At 45.0% G+C, this 22,657-nt stretch overlaps 1 protein-coding gene across 1 annotated transcript in view; it reads left to right on the top strand.

Moving 5' to 3' along the window:
• LOC139751445 (uncharacterized) overlaps positions 1 to 22,657 on the top strand; it is a 386,310-nt gene that overhangs the window by 344,914 nt on the left and 18,739 nt on the right. The window contains exons 9-11 of the mRNA XM_071666861.1: positions 14,986 to 15,069; positions 16,490 to 16,594; positions 17,727 to 17,933. Coding sequence (XP_071522962.1) covers positions 14,986 to 15,069; positions 16,490 to 16,594; positions 17,727 to 17,933 — 396 coding nt within the window. The remainder of the gene's footprint in view (positions 1 to 14,985; positions 15,070 to 16,489; positions 16,595 to 17,726; positions 17,934 to 22,657) is intronic.

The following is a 22,657-nucleotide window of genomic DNA, read 5'->3' as shown; positions in this document are numbered from 1 at the left end:
ACCATGACGCATTCACGGGCCGACTAGGGTCGAGCACATAGCTTCGAATCCTGGTCACGGCAGTCGGTCCACAGTCAACCCAGAGGTTCATCCACCCCTAAGAGTTGGTCGATAAAAGGGGTAACTGGCTCAGACTAAGGTATATATATATATATATATATATATATATATATATATATATATATATATATATATATATATATATATATATATATATATATATCTTTCTTTCTTTTCTTTCAAACTATTCGCCATTTCCCGCGTTAGCGAGGTAGCGTTAAGAACAGAGAACTGGGCCTTTGAGGGAATATCCTCACCTGGCCCCCCTCTGTTCCTTCTTTTGGAAAATTAAAAAAAAGAAAAAAAAAAAAAAAAAAAAAAGAAAACGAGAGGGGAGGATTTCCAGCCCCCCGCTCCCTCCCCTTTTAGTCGCCTTCTACGACACGCAGGGAATACGTGGGAAGTATTCTTTCTCCCCTATCCCCGGGGATAATATATATATATATATATATATATATATATATATATATATATATATATATATATATCCTTTATTTTCTCAGTTGTTTGTGAAGATTTTATAAATGTATCTCTAATCATTTCCAGATTTCTTCAGATTATGTACTGGAAAATACTTTAACTGCATTTCTTAATCTAGGATGGCATGTGTGGCTGCGATTATGTTCCGGACTTTTCTCATACTTTCCCAGGATGATGATGTTCCGATTAGTGTACCTCTGTGAAGGTATCAAAGGGTAAAAAGTTATGGTTTTTTCCAATGGACGTGCTAGTTCACCGTTTCTCGTACAGCGAGGTAGCGCCAGGAACTGCCTCATTTGCTCATATGCATTCTCTTGCTGTCAGTTATAAAGCATTGAAACCAGAGGTTCTTGTTTATAGCCAAATCCCAACATGATTTTTCGTGGTTTCTTCTCACCACATCATATGCCTTGGTTCAACCCTTGGACATCACGTCACCCCCAGTATACCACATACCTCCGTTTTCTTCTATCCCATTCATCCCTTACCCCATCTTGAATGTTCAGTGCCCCGATCACTAGAAGCGTCTTTCACCCCATCGTATTATATCACCCCCAAACTCCTTATTCCATCCACCTCTGACACGCACATCCTCCTTTTTAATAAGCCTCTCCTCACTCGTCCTCTCCATAAGTCCAAACCACTTCACCCACACTCGGGGTTACGTCTGCTCCTCTTTCCTTACCCTGTCATCCCCGGCATAGCCAGCCTTCCTCACACAATGTGTTGTCCTCAGCCTTCCTCACACCACGTATTGTCCTCTGCCCTCCTCACACCACATATTGTCCTCAACCTTCCTCACACCACGTATTGTCCTCAGCCTTCCTCACACCACGTATTGTCCTCTGCCCTCCTCACACCACGTATTGTCCTCAGCCTTCCTCACACCACGTATTGTCCTCAGCCTTCCTCACACCACGTATTGTCCTCTGCCCTCCTCACACCACGTATTGTCCTCTGCCCTCCTCACACCACGCATTGTCCTCAGCCTTCCTCACACCACGTATTGTCCTCTGCCCTCCTCACACCACATATTGTCCTCAACCTTCCTCACACCACGTATTGTCCTCAGCCTTCCTCACACCACGTATTGTCCTCAGCCTTCCTCACACCACGTATTGTCCTCTGCCCTCCTCACACCACGTATTGTCCTCAGCCTTCCTCACACCACGTATTGTCCTCAGCCTTCCTCACAGCACGTATTGTCCTCAGCCTTCCTCACACCACGTATTGTCCTCAGCCTTCCTCACACCACGTATTGTCCTCAGCCTTCCTCACACCACGCATTGTCCTCAGCCTTCCTCACACCACGTATTGTCCTCAGCCTTCCTCACACCACGTACTGTCCTCAGTCTTCCTCACACCACGTATTGTCCTCAGCCATCCTCACACCACGTATTGTCCTCAGCCTTCCTCACACCACGTATTGTCCTCAGCCTTCCTCACACCACGTATTGTCCTCAGCCTTCCTCACACCACGTATTGTCCTCAACCATCCTCACACCACGTATTGTCCTCTGCCCTCCTCACACCACGTATTATCCTCAGCCTTCCTCACACCACGTATTATCCTCAGTCTTCCTCACACCACGTATTGTCCTCAGCCTTCCTCACACCAGGTATTGTCCTCAGCCTTCCTCACACCACGTATTGTCCTCTGCCCTCCTCACACCACGTATTATCCTCAGCCTTCCTCACACCACGTATTGTCCTCTGCCCTCCTCACACCACGTATTATCCTCAGCCTTCCTCACACCACGTATTGTCCTCAGCCTTCCTCACACCACGTCTTGTCCTCAACCATCCTCACACCACGTATTGTCCTCTGCCCTCCTCACACCACGTATTATCCTCAGCCTTCCTCACACCACGTATTATCCTCAGTCTTCCTCACACCACGTATTGTCCTCAGCCTTCCTCACACCAGGTATTGTCCTCAGCCTTCCTCACACCACGTATTGTCCTCTGCCCTCCTCACACCACGTATTATCCTCAGCCTTCCTCACACCACGTATTATCCTCAGTCTTCCTCACACCACGTATTATCCTCAGCCTTCCTCACACCACGTATTGTCCTCAGCCTTCCTCACACCACGTATTATCCTCAGCCTTCCTCACACCACGTATTATCCTCAGTCTTCCTCACACCACGTATTTTCCTCAGCCTTCCTCACACCACGTATTTTCCTCAGCCTTCCTCACACCACGTATTTTCCTCAGCCTTCCTCACACCACGTATTGTCCTCAGCCTTCCTCACACCACGTATTTTCCTCAGCCTTCCTCACACCACGTATTATCCTCAGTCTTCCTCACACCACGTATTGTCCTCAGCCTTCCTCACACCACGTATTGTCCTCAGCCTTCCTCACACCACGTATTATCCTCAGTCTTCCTCACACCACGTATTGTCCTCAGCCTTCCTCACACCACGTATTATCCTCAGTCTTCCTCACACCACGTATTGTCCTCAGCCTTCCTCACACCACGTATTGTCCTCAGCCTTCCTCACACCACGTATTTTCCTCAGCCTTCCTCACACCACGTATTTTCCTCAGCCTTCCTCACACCACGTATTGTCCTCAGCCTTCCTCACACCACGTATTATCCTCAGTCTTCCTCACACCACGTATTGTCCTCAGCCTTCCTCACACCACGTATTGTCCTCAGCCTTCCTCACACCACGTATTGTCCTCAGCCTTCCTCACACCACGTATTATCCTCAGTCTTCCTCACACCACGTATTGTCCTCAGCCTTCCTCACACCACGTATTATCCTCAGTCTTCCTCACACCACGTATTGTCCTCAGCCTTCCTCACACCACGTATTGTCCTCAGCCTTCCTCACACCACGTATTGTCCTCAGCCTTCCTCACACCACGTATTGTCCTCAGCCTTCCTCACACCACGTATTGTCCTCAGCCTTCCTCACACCACGTATTATCCTCAGTCTTCCTCACACCACGTATTTTCCTCAGCCTTCCTCACACCACGTATTGTCCTCAGCCTTCCTCACACCACGTATTGTCCTCAGCCTTCCTCACACCACGTATTGTCCTCAGCCTTCCTCACACCACGTATTTTCCTCAGCCTTCCTCACACCACGTATTATCCTCAGTCTTCCTCACACCACGTATTGTCCTCAGCCTTCCTCACACCACGTATTATCCTCAGTCTTCCTCACACCACGTATTGTCCTCAGCCTTCCTCACACCACGTATTGTCCTCAGTCTTCCTCACACCACGTATTGTCCTCAGCCTTCCTCACACCACGTATTGTCCTCAGTCTTCCTCACACCACGTATTGTCCTCAGCCTTCCTCACACCACGTATTATCCTCAGCCTTCCTCACACCACGTATTGTCCTCAGCCTTCCTCACACCACGTATTATCCTCAGTCTTCCTCACACCACGTATTGTCCTCAGCCTTCCTCACACCACGTATTGTCCTCAGCCTTCCTCACACCACGTATTGTCCTCAGCCTTCCTCACACCACGTATTGTCCTCAGCCTTCCTCACACCACGTATTGTCCTCAGCCTTCCTCACACCACGTATTATCCTCAGCCTTCCTCACACCACGTATTATCCTCAGCCTTCCTCACACCACGTATTGTCCTCAGCCTTCCTCACACCACGTATTGTCCTCAGCCTTCCTCACACCACGTATTGTCCTCAGCCTTCCTCACACCACGTATTATCCTCAGTCTTCCTCACACCACGTATTGTCCTCAGCCTTCCTCACACCACGTATTGTCCTCAGCCTTCCTCACACCACGTATTATCCTCAGCCTTCCTCACACCACGTATTGTCCTCAGCCTTCCTCACACCACGTATTGTCCTCAGCCTTCCTCACACCACGTATTGTCCTCAGCCTTCCTCACACCACGTATTGTCCTCAGCCTTCCTCACACCACGTATTGTCCTCAGCCTTCCTCACACCACGTATTGTCCTCAGCCTTCCTCACACCACGTATTGTCCTCAGCCTTCCTCACACCACGTATTGTCCTCAGCCTTCCTCACACCACGTATTATCCTCAGCCTTCCTCACACCACGTATTGTCCTCAGCCTTCCTCACACCACGTATTGTCCTCAGCCTTCCTCACACCACGTATTATCCTCAGCCTTCCTCACACCACGTATTGTCCTCAGCCTTCCTCACACCACGTATTGTCCTCAGCCTTCCTCACACCACGTATTATCCTCAGCCTTCCTCACACCACGTATTGTCCTCAGCCTTCCTCACACCACGTATTGTCCTCAGCCTTCCTCACACCACGTATTATCCTCAGCCTTCCTCACACCACGTATTGTCCTCTGCCTTCCTCACACCACGTATTGTCCTCAGCCTTCCTCACACCACGTATTGTCCTCAGCCTTCCTCACACCACGTATTGTCCTCAGCCTTCCTCACAGCACGTATTGTCCTCAGCCTTCCTCACACCACGTATTGTCCTCAGCCTTCCTCACACCACGTATTGTCCTCAGCCTTCCTCACACCACGTATTGTCCTCAGCCTTCCTCACACCACGTATTGTCCTCAGCCTTCCTCACACCACATATTGTCCTCAGCCTTCCTCACACCACGTATTGTCCTCAGTCTTCCTCACACCACGTATTGTCCTCAGCCTTCCTCACACCACGTATTGTCCTCAGCCTTCCTCACACCACGTATTATCCTCAGCCTTCCTCACACCACGTATTATCCTCAGCCTTCCTCACACCACGTATTATCCTCAGCCTTCCTCACACCACGTATAGTCCTCAGCCTTCCTCACACCACGTATTGTCCTCAGCCTTCCTCACACCACGTATTATCCTCAGCCTTCCTCACACCACGTATTGTCCTCAGCCTTCCTCACACCACGTATTGTCCTCAGCCTTCCTCACACCACGTATTGTCCTCAGCCTTCCTCACACCACGTATTGTCCTCAGTCATGTCATTCCCAACCCGTTGCTCTGCTATGTATCTGTAGACTCCATGACCCTCGTTCATACAGCACGGTGGGTGGGGACGGCTTTATGCTCTATACTCTGCAGCTCTGAGATGGTAAGCTGGGTGACCCCGGACTGCACAACACCCCTGGGGCAGTAGCCTGGGTGACCCCGGACTGCACAACACCCCTGGGGCAGTAGCCTGAGTGTCCGTGGACTGTGCAACACCCCTGGGGCAGTAGCCTGAGTGTCCGTGGACTGTGCAACACCCCTGGGGCAGTAGCCTGAGTGTCCGTGGACTGTGCAACACCCCTGGGGCAGTAGCCTGAGTGTCCGTGGACTGTGCAACACCCCTGGGGCAGTAGCCTGAGTGTCCGTGGACTGTACAACACCCCAGGGGCAGTAACCTGAGTGTCCGTGGACTGTGCAACACCCCTGGGGCAGTAACCTGAGTGTCCGTGGACTGTGCAACACCCCTGGGGCAGTAGCCTGGGTGACCCAGGACTGTACAACACCCCTCGGGCAGTAGCCTGGGTGACCCTGGACTGTACAACACCCCAGGGGCAGTAGCCTGAGTGACCCCGGACTGTACAACACCCCTGGGGCAGTAGCCTGAGTGTCCGTGGACTGTACAACACCCCTGGGGCAGTAGCCTGAGTGTCCGTGGACTGTACAACACCCCAGGGGCAGTAACCTGAGTGTCCGTGGACTGTGCAACACCCCTGGGGCAGTAGCCTGGGTGACCCGGGACTGTACAACACCCCTGGGGTAGTAGCCGGTTGTCCCTAGATTCCACAACCCCCTGGGGCAGAGCCTGGGTGACCCTGGACTGTACTACCCCTTGGAGCAGTAGCCTGGATGTCCCTGGACTGTACAGCTCCCTGGAGCAGTAGCCTGGGTGACCCTGGACTGTACAACCCCCTGGGGTAGTAGCCTGGGTGACCCAGGACTGTACAACACCCCTGGGGTAGTAGCCTGGGTGATCCTGGACTGTACAACACCCCTGGGGCAGTAGCCTGGGTGACCCAGGACTGTACAACACCCCTGGGGTAGTAGTCTGGGTGTCCCGGGACTGTACAACACCCCTGGGGTAGTAGTCTGGGTGACCCAGGACTGTACAACACCCCTGGGGTAGTAGCCTGGGTGTCCCTGGACTGTACAACACCCCTGGGGTAGTAGTCTGGGTGTCCCGGGACTGTACAACACCCCTGGGGTAGTAGTCTGGGTGACCCAGGACTGTACAACACCCCTGGGGTAGTAGCCTGGGTGACCCAGGACTGTACAACCCCCTGGGGCAGTAGCCTGGGTGACCCGGGACTGTACAACACCCCTGGGGTAGTAGCCTGGGTGACCCAGGACTGTACAACACCCCTGGGGTAGTAGTCTGGGTGTCCCGGGACTGTACAACACCCCTGGGGTAGTAGTCTGGGTGACCCAGGACTGTACAACACCCCTGGGGTAGTAGTCTGGGTGTCCCTGGACTGTACAACACCCCTGGGGTAGTAGCCTGGGTGTCCCTGGACTGTACAACACCCCTGGGGTAGTAGTCTGGGTGTCCCGGGACTGTACAACACCCCTGGGGTAGTATCCTGGGTGTCCCTGGACTGTACAACACCCCTGGGGTAGTAGCCTGGATGTCTCTTGGCCCAACGCTGTCCTCACCTGGAAGTGTTCCCTGCCTGACCCCACCAATTTGGGACATCATCGACCTCCACATTTCCCACTGGAGGCTTGGGGGGGCCGGCGCGCGTCATCCTGCTGTAGGAACGCGGGTTTCCGAGGTCACGTTTGCTGCAGCGGGAGAACATCATAGCCCCTCGTAAACTCATCCAGACCAGAGTGTCTTAATATTTAATCGGGCGGAGGAGGTGTTTCCAGGGGAGTCCACCCCAAGTCATCTTAATGCCGGAGGGGGACCCCACCGCTGACTGACCACACTCCTCCCCCCCCTCCCGCCCACGTCGTGCTTCATAAGCCATCGCTGGAGGAGGTCGCGACGTGACCCGCCCGTCAGCCAATCGGCCTCCTGGATGGATTTGTTTCCTGAGAAGGTCTTCGTCACCGCGGACAACAGAAGAGTAACCCATGGTCCTTGTTCCAGGAACTTCGAGGAGGAGGAGTACCCATCGTCCTTGTTCCAGGAACTTCGAGGAGGAGGAGTACCCATCGTCCTTGTTCCAGGAACTTCGAGGAAGAGAGAGTACCCATCGTCCTTGTTCCAGGAACTTCGAGGAAGAGAGAGTACCCATCGTCCTTGTTCCAGGAACTTCGAGGCCGTTCAAGGACGTGTCTCCCGTTCATGAAAGCTTTGCTTCCAGTTCTGGAGCAGTCGTCTCTGAACTCAAGACAGCTTACTACAGGTCCTGGAAAATGTATACGTCCTCTCCTTAAGGGAGCTGGAGTTGTCAAGAAATGGATACTGCGACGGCAGGCAGTTTACGAGCGTCGTAGACGAGGTGATGATGTCACGTGAGTTTGACGTACGACAGACGGTATCGTGTGTATTAAGTAATACCACATTTGTTAGAAGCCTCGTTAGGGTTGTTGGAGGGTTGAAAGGTTGTTACACCAGAATTGATGGTGATTGGTGGAACTATTTGTTTTTTTGGGGAGTTATTGTTTCATGGACGGATGATATTTTGAAAAAAAAGTAGAGGTTGTTTGTTGTTCCAGAGACTGGAATGTGTAGGAGATGGTGATTTGTTGAGGAGATAAAGAGTTACCTCAAGATCTGCTGGTTGGTTCTTGGTACCTTCCTGGAAGGTGTAACATGGCTGCCACACTTCTTTCATCCAGCACTGTCGAGTTCCAGACTCCTTCTTGGAAACTCCATCATGACTCTCGCACTTCTTGATCACCAGTAACGACTTCTAGCCAGACCCCTTCCAGCAAGCTCTCTCATGGCTGCCACTTTTCTTGATCCAGCACTGTCGACTTCCAGACCCCTTCCAGCAAGCTCTCTCAGGGCTGCCACACTTCTTGATCCAGGCCTGATAAATTCCAGACCGCCTTTTCTGGAAGCTCGACCACGTCTGCCACGCCTCTTGATCCAGCCCTGCCGACCTCCAGACCCAAAGCCAGAGATCAGAGGCGTCACGTAGGATCTGGAAGAGCTGACGACACCGTAAACAACGCAAGTGAAGGTGGTCGTGGCTGGGTCTATTCTGGTCACGACCTCTGACAGTGGTCGTACTTGGCTCTGCGACCGTCATCATGGAGGGTCGTAGATTGGTCGTTGGCTACGCCTTCCTGTCACCAGTTGTTGACGAATATTCCACCACGACCCTGGCGGTGGTCGTCATAGCTGTGTCTCTCTCTCTCTCTTACGACCACCACGACCCTGGCAGTGGTCGTCATTGCTGGGTCTCTCTCTTACGACCACCACGACCCAGGCAGTGGTCGTCATAGCTGGGTCTCTCTCTTACGACCCTGGCGGTGGTCGTCATAGCTGGGTCGCTCTCTTACGACCACCACGACCCTAGCAGTGGTCGTCATAGCTGGGTCTCTCTCTCTTACGACCACCACGACCCTGGCAGTGGTCGTCACCGCTTGGGGTCCCCCTCGGCCACCGTGGTGGCACTGAGAGGGAGAGAGAGAGAGAGAGAGAGAGAGAGAGAGAGAGAGAGAGAGAGAGAGAGAGAGAGAGAGAGACGTGGGGATAAAGTGGACAAGCTTAATAAGTAAAACCCTATCATCACAACAGCAACTCCATCATCATCAGCATTCTCGTCACTGGCTATTTCCCTTCACCCTCAACACTGCTCACCTCACCTTGCTGTGCAGGACGGTACGACCCCGTGGATATGGTGACCTGGCCTTTTCCACCTGACCCACAAGGGTTCAGACCCAAGGATCGTACCGTCGTGCTCAAGGGTCGTACCGTCGTGCTCAAGGGTCGTACTGTCGTGCTCAAGGGTCGTACCGTCGTGCTCAAGGGTCGTACTGTCGTGCTCAAGGGTCGTACCGTCGTGCTCAAGGGTCGTACCGTCGTGCTCAAGGATCGTACCGTCGTGCTCAAGGGTCGTACCGTCGTGCTCAAGGGTCGTCCCGTCGTGCTCAAGGATCGTACCGTCGTGCTCAAGGGTCGTACCGTCGTGCTCAAGGGTCGTCCCGTCTTCTTCATGGTGCATAGCGTCATACACAAGGGACTGAGAGAGAGATATAAGGAATCTCTTACAACTGTTGTAGTTATCGTTCTTGTTGTAAGTGGTAGTTGTGTGTGTGTGTGTGTGTGTGTGTGTGTGGTAGATGGGTGAATGAGAGTGGTACATAGGTGGGTGGGCGTGGTAGTTAGGGGTTGGTTGTTCTAGATGGGTGAGTGGGTGTGGTACGTAGGTGGGTGGGTGTGGCAGATGGGTGGGTAGGTGTGGTAGATAGGTAAGTTAGTGGGTATGGTACGTATGTGGATGTGGATGAACACGTGTGGTAGATGTAAGGTACGTGGGTGAACACGTGTGGTAGATGTAAGGTACGTGGGGGAACACGTGTGGTTGATGTAAGGTACGTGGGTGGACACGTGTGGTAGATGTAAGGTACATGGGTGAACACGTGTGGTAGATGTAAGGTACGTGGGTGAACACGTGTGGTAGATGTAAGGTACGTGGGTGGACACGTGTGGTAGATGTAAGGTACGTGGGTGGTTGAGGTAGGTTGTAGTGTGGATGGATGGGTCTGGCAGGTGGTTGTTTGGGTGTGGTAGGTGGGTTCTGTGTAGGTGGTGGTGGGGTTAGGTGTGTGTCAGGTGGGTGTGGTAGTGGGTGGGTGGGTGGGTGCGTACACCTGGAGCGAGTGGGTCCCCTTTAGTCCGGCCACTCACTCACACAGCCTAGCCGTCCAGGTGGGCGGTGGCTTTTCCCTTTCCCAGCCCTCCTCCCCCGCCCTAACCTACCCTAGTCTAGCAGAGCATAGCCTATCCTCTAACCTTCAACCAAGCCTACCCTAGTCTACCCTAGTCTAGCAGAGCATAGCCTATCCTCTAACCTTCAACCTAGCCTACCCTAGCCTACCCTAGTCTACCCTAGTCTATCAGAGCATAGCCTATCCTCTAACCTTCAACCTAGCCTACCCTAGCCTACCCTAGTCTACCCTAGTCAAGCAGAGCATAGCCTATCCTCTAACCTTCAACCTAGCCTAACCTAACCTACCCTAGTCTAGCAGAGCATAGCCTATCCTCTAACCTTCAACCTAGCCTACCCTAGCCTATCCTCCTCTAACCCTCAACCTAACCTATCCTACCCATCATCCCTAGTCTATCCTCCCCCGCCCTAGTCAACCCTGCTCTGCCTGACATTGCCCTAGCCTAGCCTACCCAGACCTAGCCAACCCTGCCCAATTGACCGAAATCTCATCAGTTTTATGTAATATATATATATATATATATATATATATATATATATATATATATATATATATATATATATATATATATATATATATACACACACTCCAGCCTAAGCCAGGCAGGCATTTATCTTCCACCCCTGAGAGGAGGATGAACGGCTGGGGGTGGGCTTTGGGCCCACTGCCGCACCCGGGGTTCAAACCTTGGCGGGGCCAGTGCGTGTAGTATGGTCAGCAACGCTAACCCCTACACCACGGAACTCCCTTATGTGTGTGTGTGTGTGTGTGTGTGTGTGTGTGTGTGTGTGGGCTTTTCTGTATTGCGGTGTTGCAGCGGTCAAGATGCGCTTCAATCAGTAGGAGGGTAGTGATGGATTCTTAAAAGCGAGAAGTTCTTCGAGGTGATTGGACCCCATTTCGTCAGTTGTCTGTGGTTAAGGTCTCGCTGTATGTGACTTATGATCTCCCCCCCCAACACACACACACACACACACACCATACACACCATACACACACACCATACACACACACACACACACACACACACACACACACACACACACACCACACGCACACACACACACACACACACACACACACACACACACACACGCGCGCGCGCGCGCGCGCGATCATTGCAGTAATTGAGATGATGTCATTTGACGTCTCCGTGAAATCCGGGGTGGGTTGGGTTGGGGGGTGTGTGGGGGGGGGTTGGTGATGTCACCCCGGTCATGCAGTCAGTGCATGACGTCACCACTCGCGCACTCAGTACACGTCTGCAGAGGGGAGGGGAGGGGAGGGGGGGTGAGGGGAGGGGGGGGTTGGCTCCGTGCACTTTACCGTGGAGGGGAATAACCGGCGTCCATTTTCTCTTAAGAGAGGTGGTGGAGGAGGAGGAAGAAGAAGAAGAGGAGGAGGAAGAGGAGGAGATCGAAGTCCCCCTCATCCTCTCTCTCCCCCTCATCTTGGTAGCAAGTGCAGGACCGACCATCACCTGGGGGGAGGGGGAGGGGGAGAGGGAGGTGGGGGGTGTAGCGAGTGGGGGAGGAGAGTAGGGAGGGGAAGGGGTAGGGGGCACCGTCGTGAGGGGGGCGCCCCGTGTGTGTGTGTGTGTGTGTGTGTGTGTGTGTAGTTTGTATTCCTCCGCGTCCCTCCTCCTCCTGCGCCTCCTCCCGGAGCCCAGTCGACCTACACTTGCAGCCACACCTTCCTCCCGCCTCGCCCACCAGACCCTCGCTCCTTCATCGTCTGCTCCCGCCGGTGCCGCCGCCGACTGACGAGCCATGTACGATGAAGAAAGGAGGGAGGGAGGGGAGGGAGGGAGAGGAGGGAGAGGGAGGAGGGAGGGAGAGGGAGGGAGAGGGAGGAGGGAGAGGGAGGAGGGAGAGGGAGAGGCAGGAGGGAGAGGGAGAGGGGGGAGGGAGAGGAGGGAAGGAGAGGGAGGGAGGGAGACGAGAGAGAGGAGGGAGGAGGGAGGGGGAAATCGGAGAGAGAGAGAGAGAGAGAGAGAGAGAGAGAGAGAGAGAGAGAGAGAGAGAGAGAGAGAGAGAGTGTGTGGGAGGGGAAGTGAGGGGAGGAGGGAGGGAGTAAATATTGTAGTGTGGGTTATTTATATCCACCTGCCAAGTTTTCGATCATATTTTTCTATTTTATTTTTTTCTTCTGTTTTTTCTTCTGCTTGCGGGCGGTGAGGGGGAAGGCGAAGATAATGTCTCCAGGTTGGTAAATTAGCGAGGGGATGAGTCTTAACCACTCACTCTCCGGTTATACCTCACTTGATATACTCATCACTTATTACAATATACTCATCACTTATTACAATATGCTTATCACTTATTACAATCTACTTATCACTTATTACAATATACTAATTACTTATTACAATCTACTTAATCTACTTACCTCTTATTACAATATACTTATCACTTATTACAATCTACTTATCACATATTACAGTCTACTTATCACTTATTACAATCTACTTATCACATATTACAGTCTACTTATCACTTATTACAATCTACTTAAGAAGTGATGATGTTTGGTGTCAGCGAGTGTTTACCGTGCGCCCAGGAAGTGATGTCACACATTGACCATGTGTTCGGAAGGGTTTGCCTGGCGCGATACTTACTTACAGGACCGCGCCCCTTCGGCTTCTGTAAAGTGCATTAAGTATAAGTAGTCCCAGCAGTCCTCCATGAGGAACAAACCAGATGGGTTAGGTTGACTTCCCCGCCGGGGTAAACGCGTGTCCGAGCGCGCGCGCTTTTGCACGCGCGCGAGCGCAACTACCAGAGATCGGAGCCATCTGGTCGAGAGGTGGCGCTCCCAGCCTGCTGCTCTCACTTATCCCAGCCGCTCATCCTCTTCCCCCTGGGGGCTGGTCGATGATTGGCTACCTGATTTAAGCTGGGATACGTACGTGTGTGTGTGTGTGTGTGTGTATACATAAGACATGACGCCATGCGAAGCGACGCAAGCGTAATTCTCCCCACTCCTTGTCTTCCTTCCTCACACACACACAAGTGGTCACCACATCGACCTATGCACGTAAAAGAACATACGGAGAAAACGAAACAATGATATATGTATATATATATATATATATATATATATATATATATATATAGAGAGAGAGAGAGAGAGAGAGAGAGAGAGAGAGAGAGAGAGAGAGAGAGAGAGAGAGAGAGAGAGAGAGAGAGAGAGATGGTTCCAGGCCATCACTTCAACATTTAAATCAATGCAGTAATCCACAACTTATCTGTGTAGGCGTGGGGAAAACTTTGTAGTGGAGTAAGTTAACGTACCTTGCATCAAGTTACGACTGTAATATGAACGACAAATCACAGATGATTTAGGTAAGACTAAGTTGTATTAGGCCATGTCATTAATCATGATTTGATTGCTATATTCAGTTGCTGAAGACGATTCATAAGATCAGGTATGCTGTTTGAATATGGCACAAGGGAAGGTGGGGTATGTTGTTTTTTGGGGGGAAATGGTGTTCTGATTACGGCTGAGGCGTTGATAACCATATATATATATATATATATATGGTTATATATATATGGTTATATATATATATATATATATATATATATATATATATATATATATATATATATATATATATATATATATATATGGTTATATATATATATATATATATATATATATATATATATATATATATATATATATATATATATATATATATATATATATATATATTTAGTGACAGCTTGTGAATGCCAATTTTGAGGTAAGATATTAACATCGGGATGATGATATAGACAGAAGCATGATTTTACCACCTTACCATTTACTTCTACCTATATAAACATTGAAGCTTTTCATAACCCCAACGTAGCGTAATCAAGTTGGCCAGAATTAACCTTTGCTATTTCTCCACCACAACATCTCCTAAACCCCTAGTATTGACATTTCCACAACTTATAACAACCCCCCCCCCACTTGAATTGACTTTATTAATAACTGTTGTAGTGATATCCAGTGAAGACACCCTCCCCTCCTCCAAAAATGATTCTCAAGAACCCCTGCACAATTTTCTTTTATTAACGACCCTTAATTCACCCATGACAGTCCTAGATCTCTTGTAATGGCCTTAACGACCTATCTCAAATCACCCTTGAAATGATCGATAATGAAAATCTAATGGCTTCGTAGTGACCTTGTCAGACGTCCACGACCCATCGGCGTAACAAGACAGTTTCTGCATGGTTCTAGTTAGTCCAAATTAAACCCTAATGACCCATTTGCTAACTGACTACGTAGCGAACCGCAAGCATGACATCCATCATTTGAAGAAATACCTCGTCTCACCCAAGGGTGATTAGACTTCCATTATTTAATAGATAATTCCCTCACCCAAGGGTGGTTATCTCCCCCTCCCCCCCTTTTTTTCCTTGGCCAATACCATCATTATGTAACTCATCCACAAAGTGGAGATAGAAGGCATCAGTTTATAATGACTGTGCTTCATTACTGCAACGAAGCGGGTAGCAACATGCATACGTACCCTCTCCCTCCTCCCTCCACAACACACCTCACCTCCTCCTTCCTCCTCCTGCTCCTCCTCCTCCTCCTGCTCCTCCTCCAGGGGCGGACGGGCCAATCACTGAGTGTCATTTTGTCTCTCTCCACAGGCGAGGAGGTGGCGGCTTATTGGTATAGCAGCGTAAGGCAGTACAAGTTTAACAGGCCGCCCAATGTCCTTCAGGCCAGTCAGGGTGAGTGAATTGGGTCGTGGTGCCTCTCTCTCTCTCTCTCTCTCTCTCTCTCTCTCTCTCTCTCTCTCTCTCTCTCTCTCTCTCTCTCCATGTTCAGGTGCCTGGAAGGCGGGTGAGAGAGAGAGAGAGAGAGAGAGAGAGAGAGAGAGAGAGAGAGAGAGAGAGAGGGAGAGGCAGGTTTACCACTTCCTCCTCCTCCTCCTCCTCCTCCTACTCCTCCTCCTCCTCCTCCTCCAGCCCGAGTATAACCTATGATAATTGAGGGATGATTATCCCAGTCCTTAACAGCCAAGTTTTGCTCTCATTTGATTTTTTGACGTTTCTGATCCTCTTGTTTTTCTTTCTTTTCTTCTTCTTCTTGGCTCCCAACAAAAACAGAAGTGGAGGAGAGAGTTGAGCACTTGACATCACTATGTATATCAGCATTGTGTTCACCACAAAGTTGATTTACGAATGACTAACTCTGTTTGTAAGTCTTACTGGATTTCAATCAATTTGGATCACTATCATTAAGTTTACTCATTAATACATATCATCAACACAAAGTGAGATCATATACGTACGTGTATGTCAAGATGTACACCCGACAAAAAAGTATCTTCGCATTGTACACCCGACAAAAGAAGTATCTTCGCATTGTACACCCGACAAAAGAAGTATCTTCGCGTTTTTCTTCTAGACGATATGTTACAATAGACGTAGGAGTTTGATAATGCTGTAAGGGGTCGTGCCTCAGATGGCATAGCCCTACTCTCCTTACACATACTACTAAATGTATTTGAAATACATTATATACAGTGGAGAGGACACTGTTTTAAATAGGTATAATGCATCTTCTACATTTTTTTTTTCCGAGAGTAAATATTAAGCAATATCAACTGCCATGATTATTAAGAATTGCGTCTTGCGTTCAGGCTTACTGACCCGACCGAGACGAGAGGAGTCGAAGTGTTCATTTTGAAGTCGGTGAAGATAATTTATTTGTTGTATATTCCCAAAACTTTATTGGTGAAGATGATTTATCTGTTGTATGTACATCCCAAAACTTTATTGAAGATAATTTATTTGTTGGGTGTACATCCTAAAACTTTATTGATGAAGATGATTTCTTTGTTGGGCGTGCATCCCAAAATTTTCTTTTCTTTTCACTAGCTATTAAGTTAATGATTTATAGTCTTTTTTTTGTGAGTTAATGGTCGCGTTGAACTTCGGTGAGACTGCATGATTGTACTGTTTTTAGTTTAAGATAATGATGCATTATTGTATAGACTTTAAAATGGCCCATTTACTTTTTTCCCCCCGTTTTCTCCCACATGACGGTACGACACCCATCAGTCGATTCACCATAAATCAGTTTTAACAGTATTCATCGGTAGGTTGTTATTACATCCCGCATAACGATTGTAATTTTCCCCCCCAGGTCCATTTACTCAGATGGTGTGGGAGAAGAGTCGAGAGTTTGGGGTGGGCAAAGCAAGAAGCAGATCAGGCAAGATTATAGTGGTCGCTCACTACACTCCAGCAGGTGAGTGTTTTGTCTTTTTAGATTCCATTGTCCTCACTTGGTTCGTGTCTCCCTTGCCTCCTCCTCACATAACATACCATCCGTCCAGCTCTGGTTTGGGAAGACCTTTGGTCGTAGTGATGAACAGGAGTCAAATGTCTTAAGGAATAATTTTCGATACTCTGCAACAATTTTTTTTTTTGCTCCTCTCAATTATCAATTTTGTTTTAAAGTGTTATATTCATTGTCTTAGAAGAATAAGTAGTAAATACAGCTAAAAGATTCAGTGTTATGTATTCCGGTGAAATTGGGAATCGTTTGACACCACTGTACCCCTTTAAAGGATGTGTGCAGAGTTAAAGATTCCAGCGATTGTAGTTCAGAAATTATTTTAGTTATAATGGTAATTAATTAGCATACTTTCAGAAATAAGCTTTGTTGTAACTGTAAGTAATTAGCATACTTTCAGAAATATGCTTAGTTATAACAGTAATCAGTTAGTATACTTTCAGAAATAAACCTGGTCGTCACAGTAGATAATTAGCATATTTTCAGAAATAAGTTTAGAGCAATGATGGTTATTATTTAGCATATTTTCCTATGGTGGGGGGTGGCGCCGGGAGTGGATGAAGGCGGGCAAGTGTGAATGTGTAATGTGTATATATGTCTGTGTATGTGTATGTTGATATGTATATGTGCGTTTATGGGCTTTTATATATATATATATATATATATATATATATATATATATATATATATATATATATATATATATATATATATATATAAAAGTGGATTGGCCGTTCTTTATGTGTTTCCTGGCGCGACCTCGCTGACGCAGGAAACAGCTATTAATTATGATAATAATGTTTTTTGAAATAGGTCTACTTAAATATTATTTAGCATACTCACAACACGTAATGTACATAGGATTATCTGTTGTGTATTCTCTGTGAATGCTGTTGTAATTCATCAGGGGACGAGAACGATAAAGAAGAGATAAGAATTTGAAATTTTGATAAAAAAAAAAAAGGATAGAAAAAAAAATATATATACGAATCACACAGATTTTGGAATGATTCCTTATGATACACCTTCATCCTCCTCCTTCTCCTCCTCCTCCTCCTGCTCCTCCTCCTTTTCCTCCTCCCAGGAAATATAGAAAACAACTTCAAGGAAAACGTTCATCCTCTGAACACACGTGCCCTCGCTGCTGAGATCCTGGGCCAGCTGCCTGGCTTGACGACCCTAGAGCAAGTGGATGGCAGGATGGTGGAGCGGGTGATGGGGGTTCTTGCAGCGCAGCCTCCTAGACTGACAGGACGCAATGCTACTAAAGTCATCGCAGCCCATCTCTTAGGTGAGCGAGTCAGGCACCCAGGGTAGGACTAGTTTACTAGTACTAGTGAGGAAGTTAGGCACACAGGGTAGGACTAGTTTGCTAGTACTAGTGAGGAAGTTAGGCACACGGGGGAGAACTAGTTTGCTAGTACTAGTGAGGACGTTAGGCACACAGGAGAGAACTAGTTTACTAGTTTAAGTATTTAAATGGTTACTCTTTCAAAAGAATCTGTGACTATTGTTTCCGTATGTCATAGTTATCTATCAGCTTATCAAACCATTATGAGATATTTACCAATATTATGTCAAGTAGTGAAGTGTTTCTTGATATTATCTTTCAATTTTGAAACAAAACATTTTTTGGCATAGAAATACCATGAACTACTACCTGCAATTTTTGGTATTTTTATGATGGTAATATATTTTTGTGATGGTAATATATTTCCATGAAAACCACAGTATAAGGACTAGTTGTCATGCTTAATACAAATCTGGCATGGAAATATTGTTTGGGTGTCATGAAGACCTTTTAGTAGCATGTAAATGGTACCCCTCTCACAAGGTTCTATGATCATTAGTTTCATATTTACTGGGTATTTATTGCCTTTAGGGAGCATTATGGGGTATTTTCCATGATTATTTGAAATATAGAAGTATTTCAATATGATATTTTTCCCTTTTAAAACAAAACGTTTTTTGGGCAAAAAAATACCCTGAACTATTACCTGCAATTTTTGTTATTTTTCTGAAGGTAATAGATTACCTTGAAAACTGCAGGATAAGTACTAGTTTTTATGCTAAATATGAATCTGGCATTTATATATTGTTTGGGTGTCATTAAGGCCTGTAATTAAGCATTGAAATTTGTTACTCTCTATGAAGATTATGTGATAATTTTTGTTCGAATGTAATGGTTATATATCGACTTTGGCAGCATTATGGAGTGTTTTCCTGAGTTCTTTCAAAAATTGAAGTGTTTCACTTCATTGCGTAATTTTTTTAATCGAAAAGGTTTTTTGCGTTTGAAAATAAATTAAACTATTGTGCTTTCGTAAGGGCAATAGATTCACTTAAAAACTTCAGTATAAGGACTGTTTTCTGAATACGAATGTCTGATTGATATATTTCTTTGGGTGACAATAATTCTGGTAATTAAAAATTTAAGTGGTTACTCTTTCAAAAGAATCTGTAACTATTGTTTTCGTTTTTCATGGGTATGTATCAGCTTATTAGATCATTATTAGATTTTCTTCAATATTATATCAAGTATTTGAGTGCTTCTTAATGATATTTTTCATATTTGAAACAAAGCGCTTTTGGACAAAAAAAAAATACCTTGAACTGTTATTACCTGCAATTTTTGGTATTTTTGTGATGGTAATATATTTCCATGAAAACCACAGTATAATGACTAGTTGTCATGCTTAATACAAATCTGGCATGGAAATATTGTTTGGGTGTCATGAAGACCTTTTAGTAGCATTTAAATGGTACACCTCTCACAAGGTTCTATGGTCATTAGTTTCATATTTACTGGGTATTTATTGCCTTTAGGGAGCATTATGAGGTATTTTCCATGATTATTTGAAATATAGAGGTGTTTTGATATGAAATTTTTCACTTTTAAAACAAAAAGTTTTTTGGGCAAAAAAATACCCTGAACTATTACCTGCAATTTTTGTTATTTTTCTGAAGGTAATAGATTTCCTTGAAAACTGCAGGATAAGTACTAGTTTTTATGCTAAATATGAATCTGGCATTTATATATTGTTTGGGTGTCATTAAGGCTTGTAATTAAGCATTGAAATTTGTTACTCTCTATGAAGATCCTGTGATAATTTTTGTTCGAATGTAATGATTATATGTCGACTTTGGGCAGCATTATGGAGTGTTTTCCTAAGTTCTTTCAAATATTGAAGTGTTTCACTTCATTACGTAATTTTTTTAATTGAAAAGGTTTTTTGCGTTTGAAAATATATTGAACTATTGTACTGTCGTATGGGCAATACTTTTCCCTAAAAACTTCAGTGTAAGGACTGTTGTCTGATTACAAATATGGGATTGATATATTTTTTTGGGTGACAATAAGGCTGGTAATTAAGTATTTAAGTGGTTACTCTTTCAAAAGAATCTGTGACTATTGTTTTCGTTTTTCATGGTTATGTATCAGCTTATTAGATCATTATTAGATTTTCTTCAATATTATATCAAGTATTAAGTGCTTCTTAATGGTATTTTCATTTTTTAAACAAAGCATTTTTTGGACAAAAAAAAATACCTTGAACTCTTATTACCTGCAATTTTTGGTATTTTTGTGATGGTAATATATTTCCATGAAAACCACAGTATAATGACTAGTTGTCATGCTTAATACAAATCTGGCATGGAAATATTGTTTGGGTGTCATTAAAACTTTTAAGTAAGCATGTAAATGGTACCCCTCTCACAAGACTCTGTGATCATTAGTTTCATATTTACTGGGTATTTATTGCCTTTAGGGAACATTATGAGGTATTTTCCATGATAATTTGAAATCTAGAAGTGTTTCAGTATGATATTTTTCACTTTTAAAACAAAAAGTTTTTTGGGCAAAAAAATACCCTGAACTATTACCTGCAATTTTTGTTATTTTTCTGAAGGTAATAGATTTCCTTGAAAACTGCAGGATAAGTACTAGTTTTTATGCTAAATATGAATCTGGCATTTATATATTGTTTGGGTGTCATTAAGGCCTGTAATTAAGCATTGAAATTGTTACTCTATGAAGATTGTGTGATGATTGGGTTCGAATGTAATGGTTATATATCGACTTTGGGTAGCATTATGGGGTGTTTTCCTTAATTATTTGGTGTATTGAAGCGTTTCATTACGTAATATTTCAAATTAAAATGAAAAGGATTGTTGACCTGCAATATTTTGTATTTCCCTAATGGTAATAGGTTTACTTAAAAACTTCAGTATAAGGACTGATTTTCAATCTAAATACGAATATGGGATTGATATATTGTTTTGGGTGGCAATAAGGCTGGTAATTAAGTATTTAGATAGTTACTCTTTCAAAAGATTCTGTGACTATTGTTTTCGTATTTCGTAGGTATATATCAGCTTAACAAACCTTTATGAGATATTTTTCAATATTATGTCAAGTATTGAAGTATTTCTTAATATTATTTTTCATTTGTGATATAAAACGTTTTTTTTGGCATAAAAATACCCTGAACTACTACGTGCAATTTTTGGTATTTTTGTGATGGTAATATATTTCCATGAAAACCACAGTATAAGGACAAGTTGTCATGCTTAATACAAATCTGGCATGGAAATATTGTTTGAGTGTCATTAAAACTTTTAAAGCAAGCATTTAAATGGTACCCCTCTCACAAGATTCTGTGATCATTAGTTTCATATTTACTGGGTATTTATTGCCTTTAGGGAGCATTATGGGGTATTTTCCATGATTATTTGAAATATAGAAGTGTTTCAATATGATATTTTTCACTTTTAAAACAAAAAGTTTTTTGGGCAAAAAAATACCCTGAACTATTACCTGCGATTTTTGTTATTTTTCTGAAGGTAATAGATTTCCTTGAAAACTGCAGGATAAGTACTAGTTTTTATGCTAAATATGAATCTGGCATTTATATATTGTTTGGGTGTCATTAAGGCCTGTAATTAAGCATTGAAATTTGTTACTCTCTATGAAGATTGTGTGATAATTTTTGTTCGAATGTAATGATTATATGTCGACTTTCGGCAGCATTTTGGAGTGGTTTCCTAAGTTCTTTCAAATATTGAAGTGTTTCACTTCATGATGTTATTTTTTTGAATTGAAAAGTTTATTTTTTACGTTTGAAAATAAATTAAACTATTGTAATTTCGTAAGGGCAATAGATTCGCTTAAAAACTTCAGTATAAGGACTGTTTTCTGAATACAAATATGGAATTGATATATATCTTTGGGTGACAATAAGGCTTGTAATTAAAAATTTAAGTGGTACTCCTTCAAAAGAATCTGTGACTATTGTTTTCGTATTTCATGGGTATGTATCAGCTTATTAGATCATTATTAGATTTTGTCAATATTATATCAAGTATTAAAGTGCTTCTTAATGGTATTTTTCATTTTCGAAACAAAGGGTTTTTGGACAAAAATATACCTTGAACTGTTATTACCTGCAATTTTTGGTATTTTTGTGATGGTAATATATTTCCATGAAAACCACAGTATAAGGACTAGTTGTCATGCTTAATACAAATCTGGCATGGAAATATTGTTTGGGTGTCATAAAACTTTTAAGTAAGCATTTAAATGGTACCCCTCTCACAAGGTTCTATGGTCATTAGTTTCATATTTACTGGGTATTTATTGCCTTTAGGGAGCATTATGGGGTATTTTCCCTGATTATTTGTAATATAGAAGTGTTTCAATATGAAATTTTTCACTTTGAAAAGAAAAAGTTTTTTGGGCAGAAAAATACCCTGAACTATTACCTGCGATTTTTGCTATTTTTCTGAAGGTAATAGATTACCTTGAAAACTGCAGGATAAGTACTAGTGTTTATGTTAGATATGAATCTGGCAATTATATATTGTTTGGATGTCATTAAGGCCTGTAATTAAGCATTGAAATTTGTTAATCTCTATGAAGATCCTGTGTTAATTTGGTTCGAATGTAATGGTTATATGTCGACTTTGGGCAGCATTTGGGGTGTTTTCCTTAATCATTTGAAATATTGAAGCGTT

This window comes from Panulirus ornatus, chromosome 11 (genome assembly GCF_036320965.1).
Source record: "Panulirus ornatus isolate Po-2019 chromosome 11, ASM3632096v1, whole genome shotgun sequence".
Lineage (NCBI taxonomy): Eukaryota > Metazoa > Arthropoda > Malacostraca > Decapoda > Palinuridae > Panulirus > Panulirus ornatus.
This window is presented reverse-complemented; position numbering and strand designations above follow the sequence as displayed.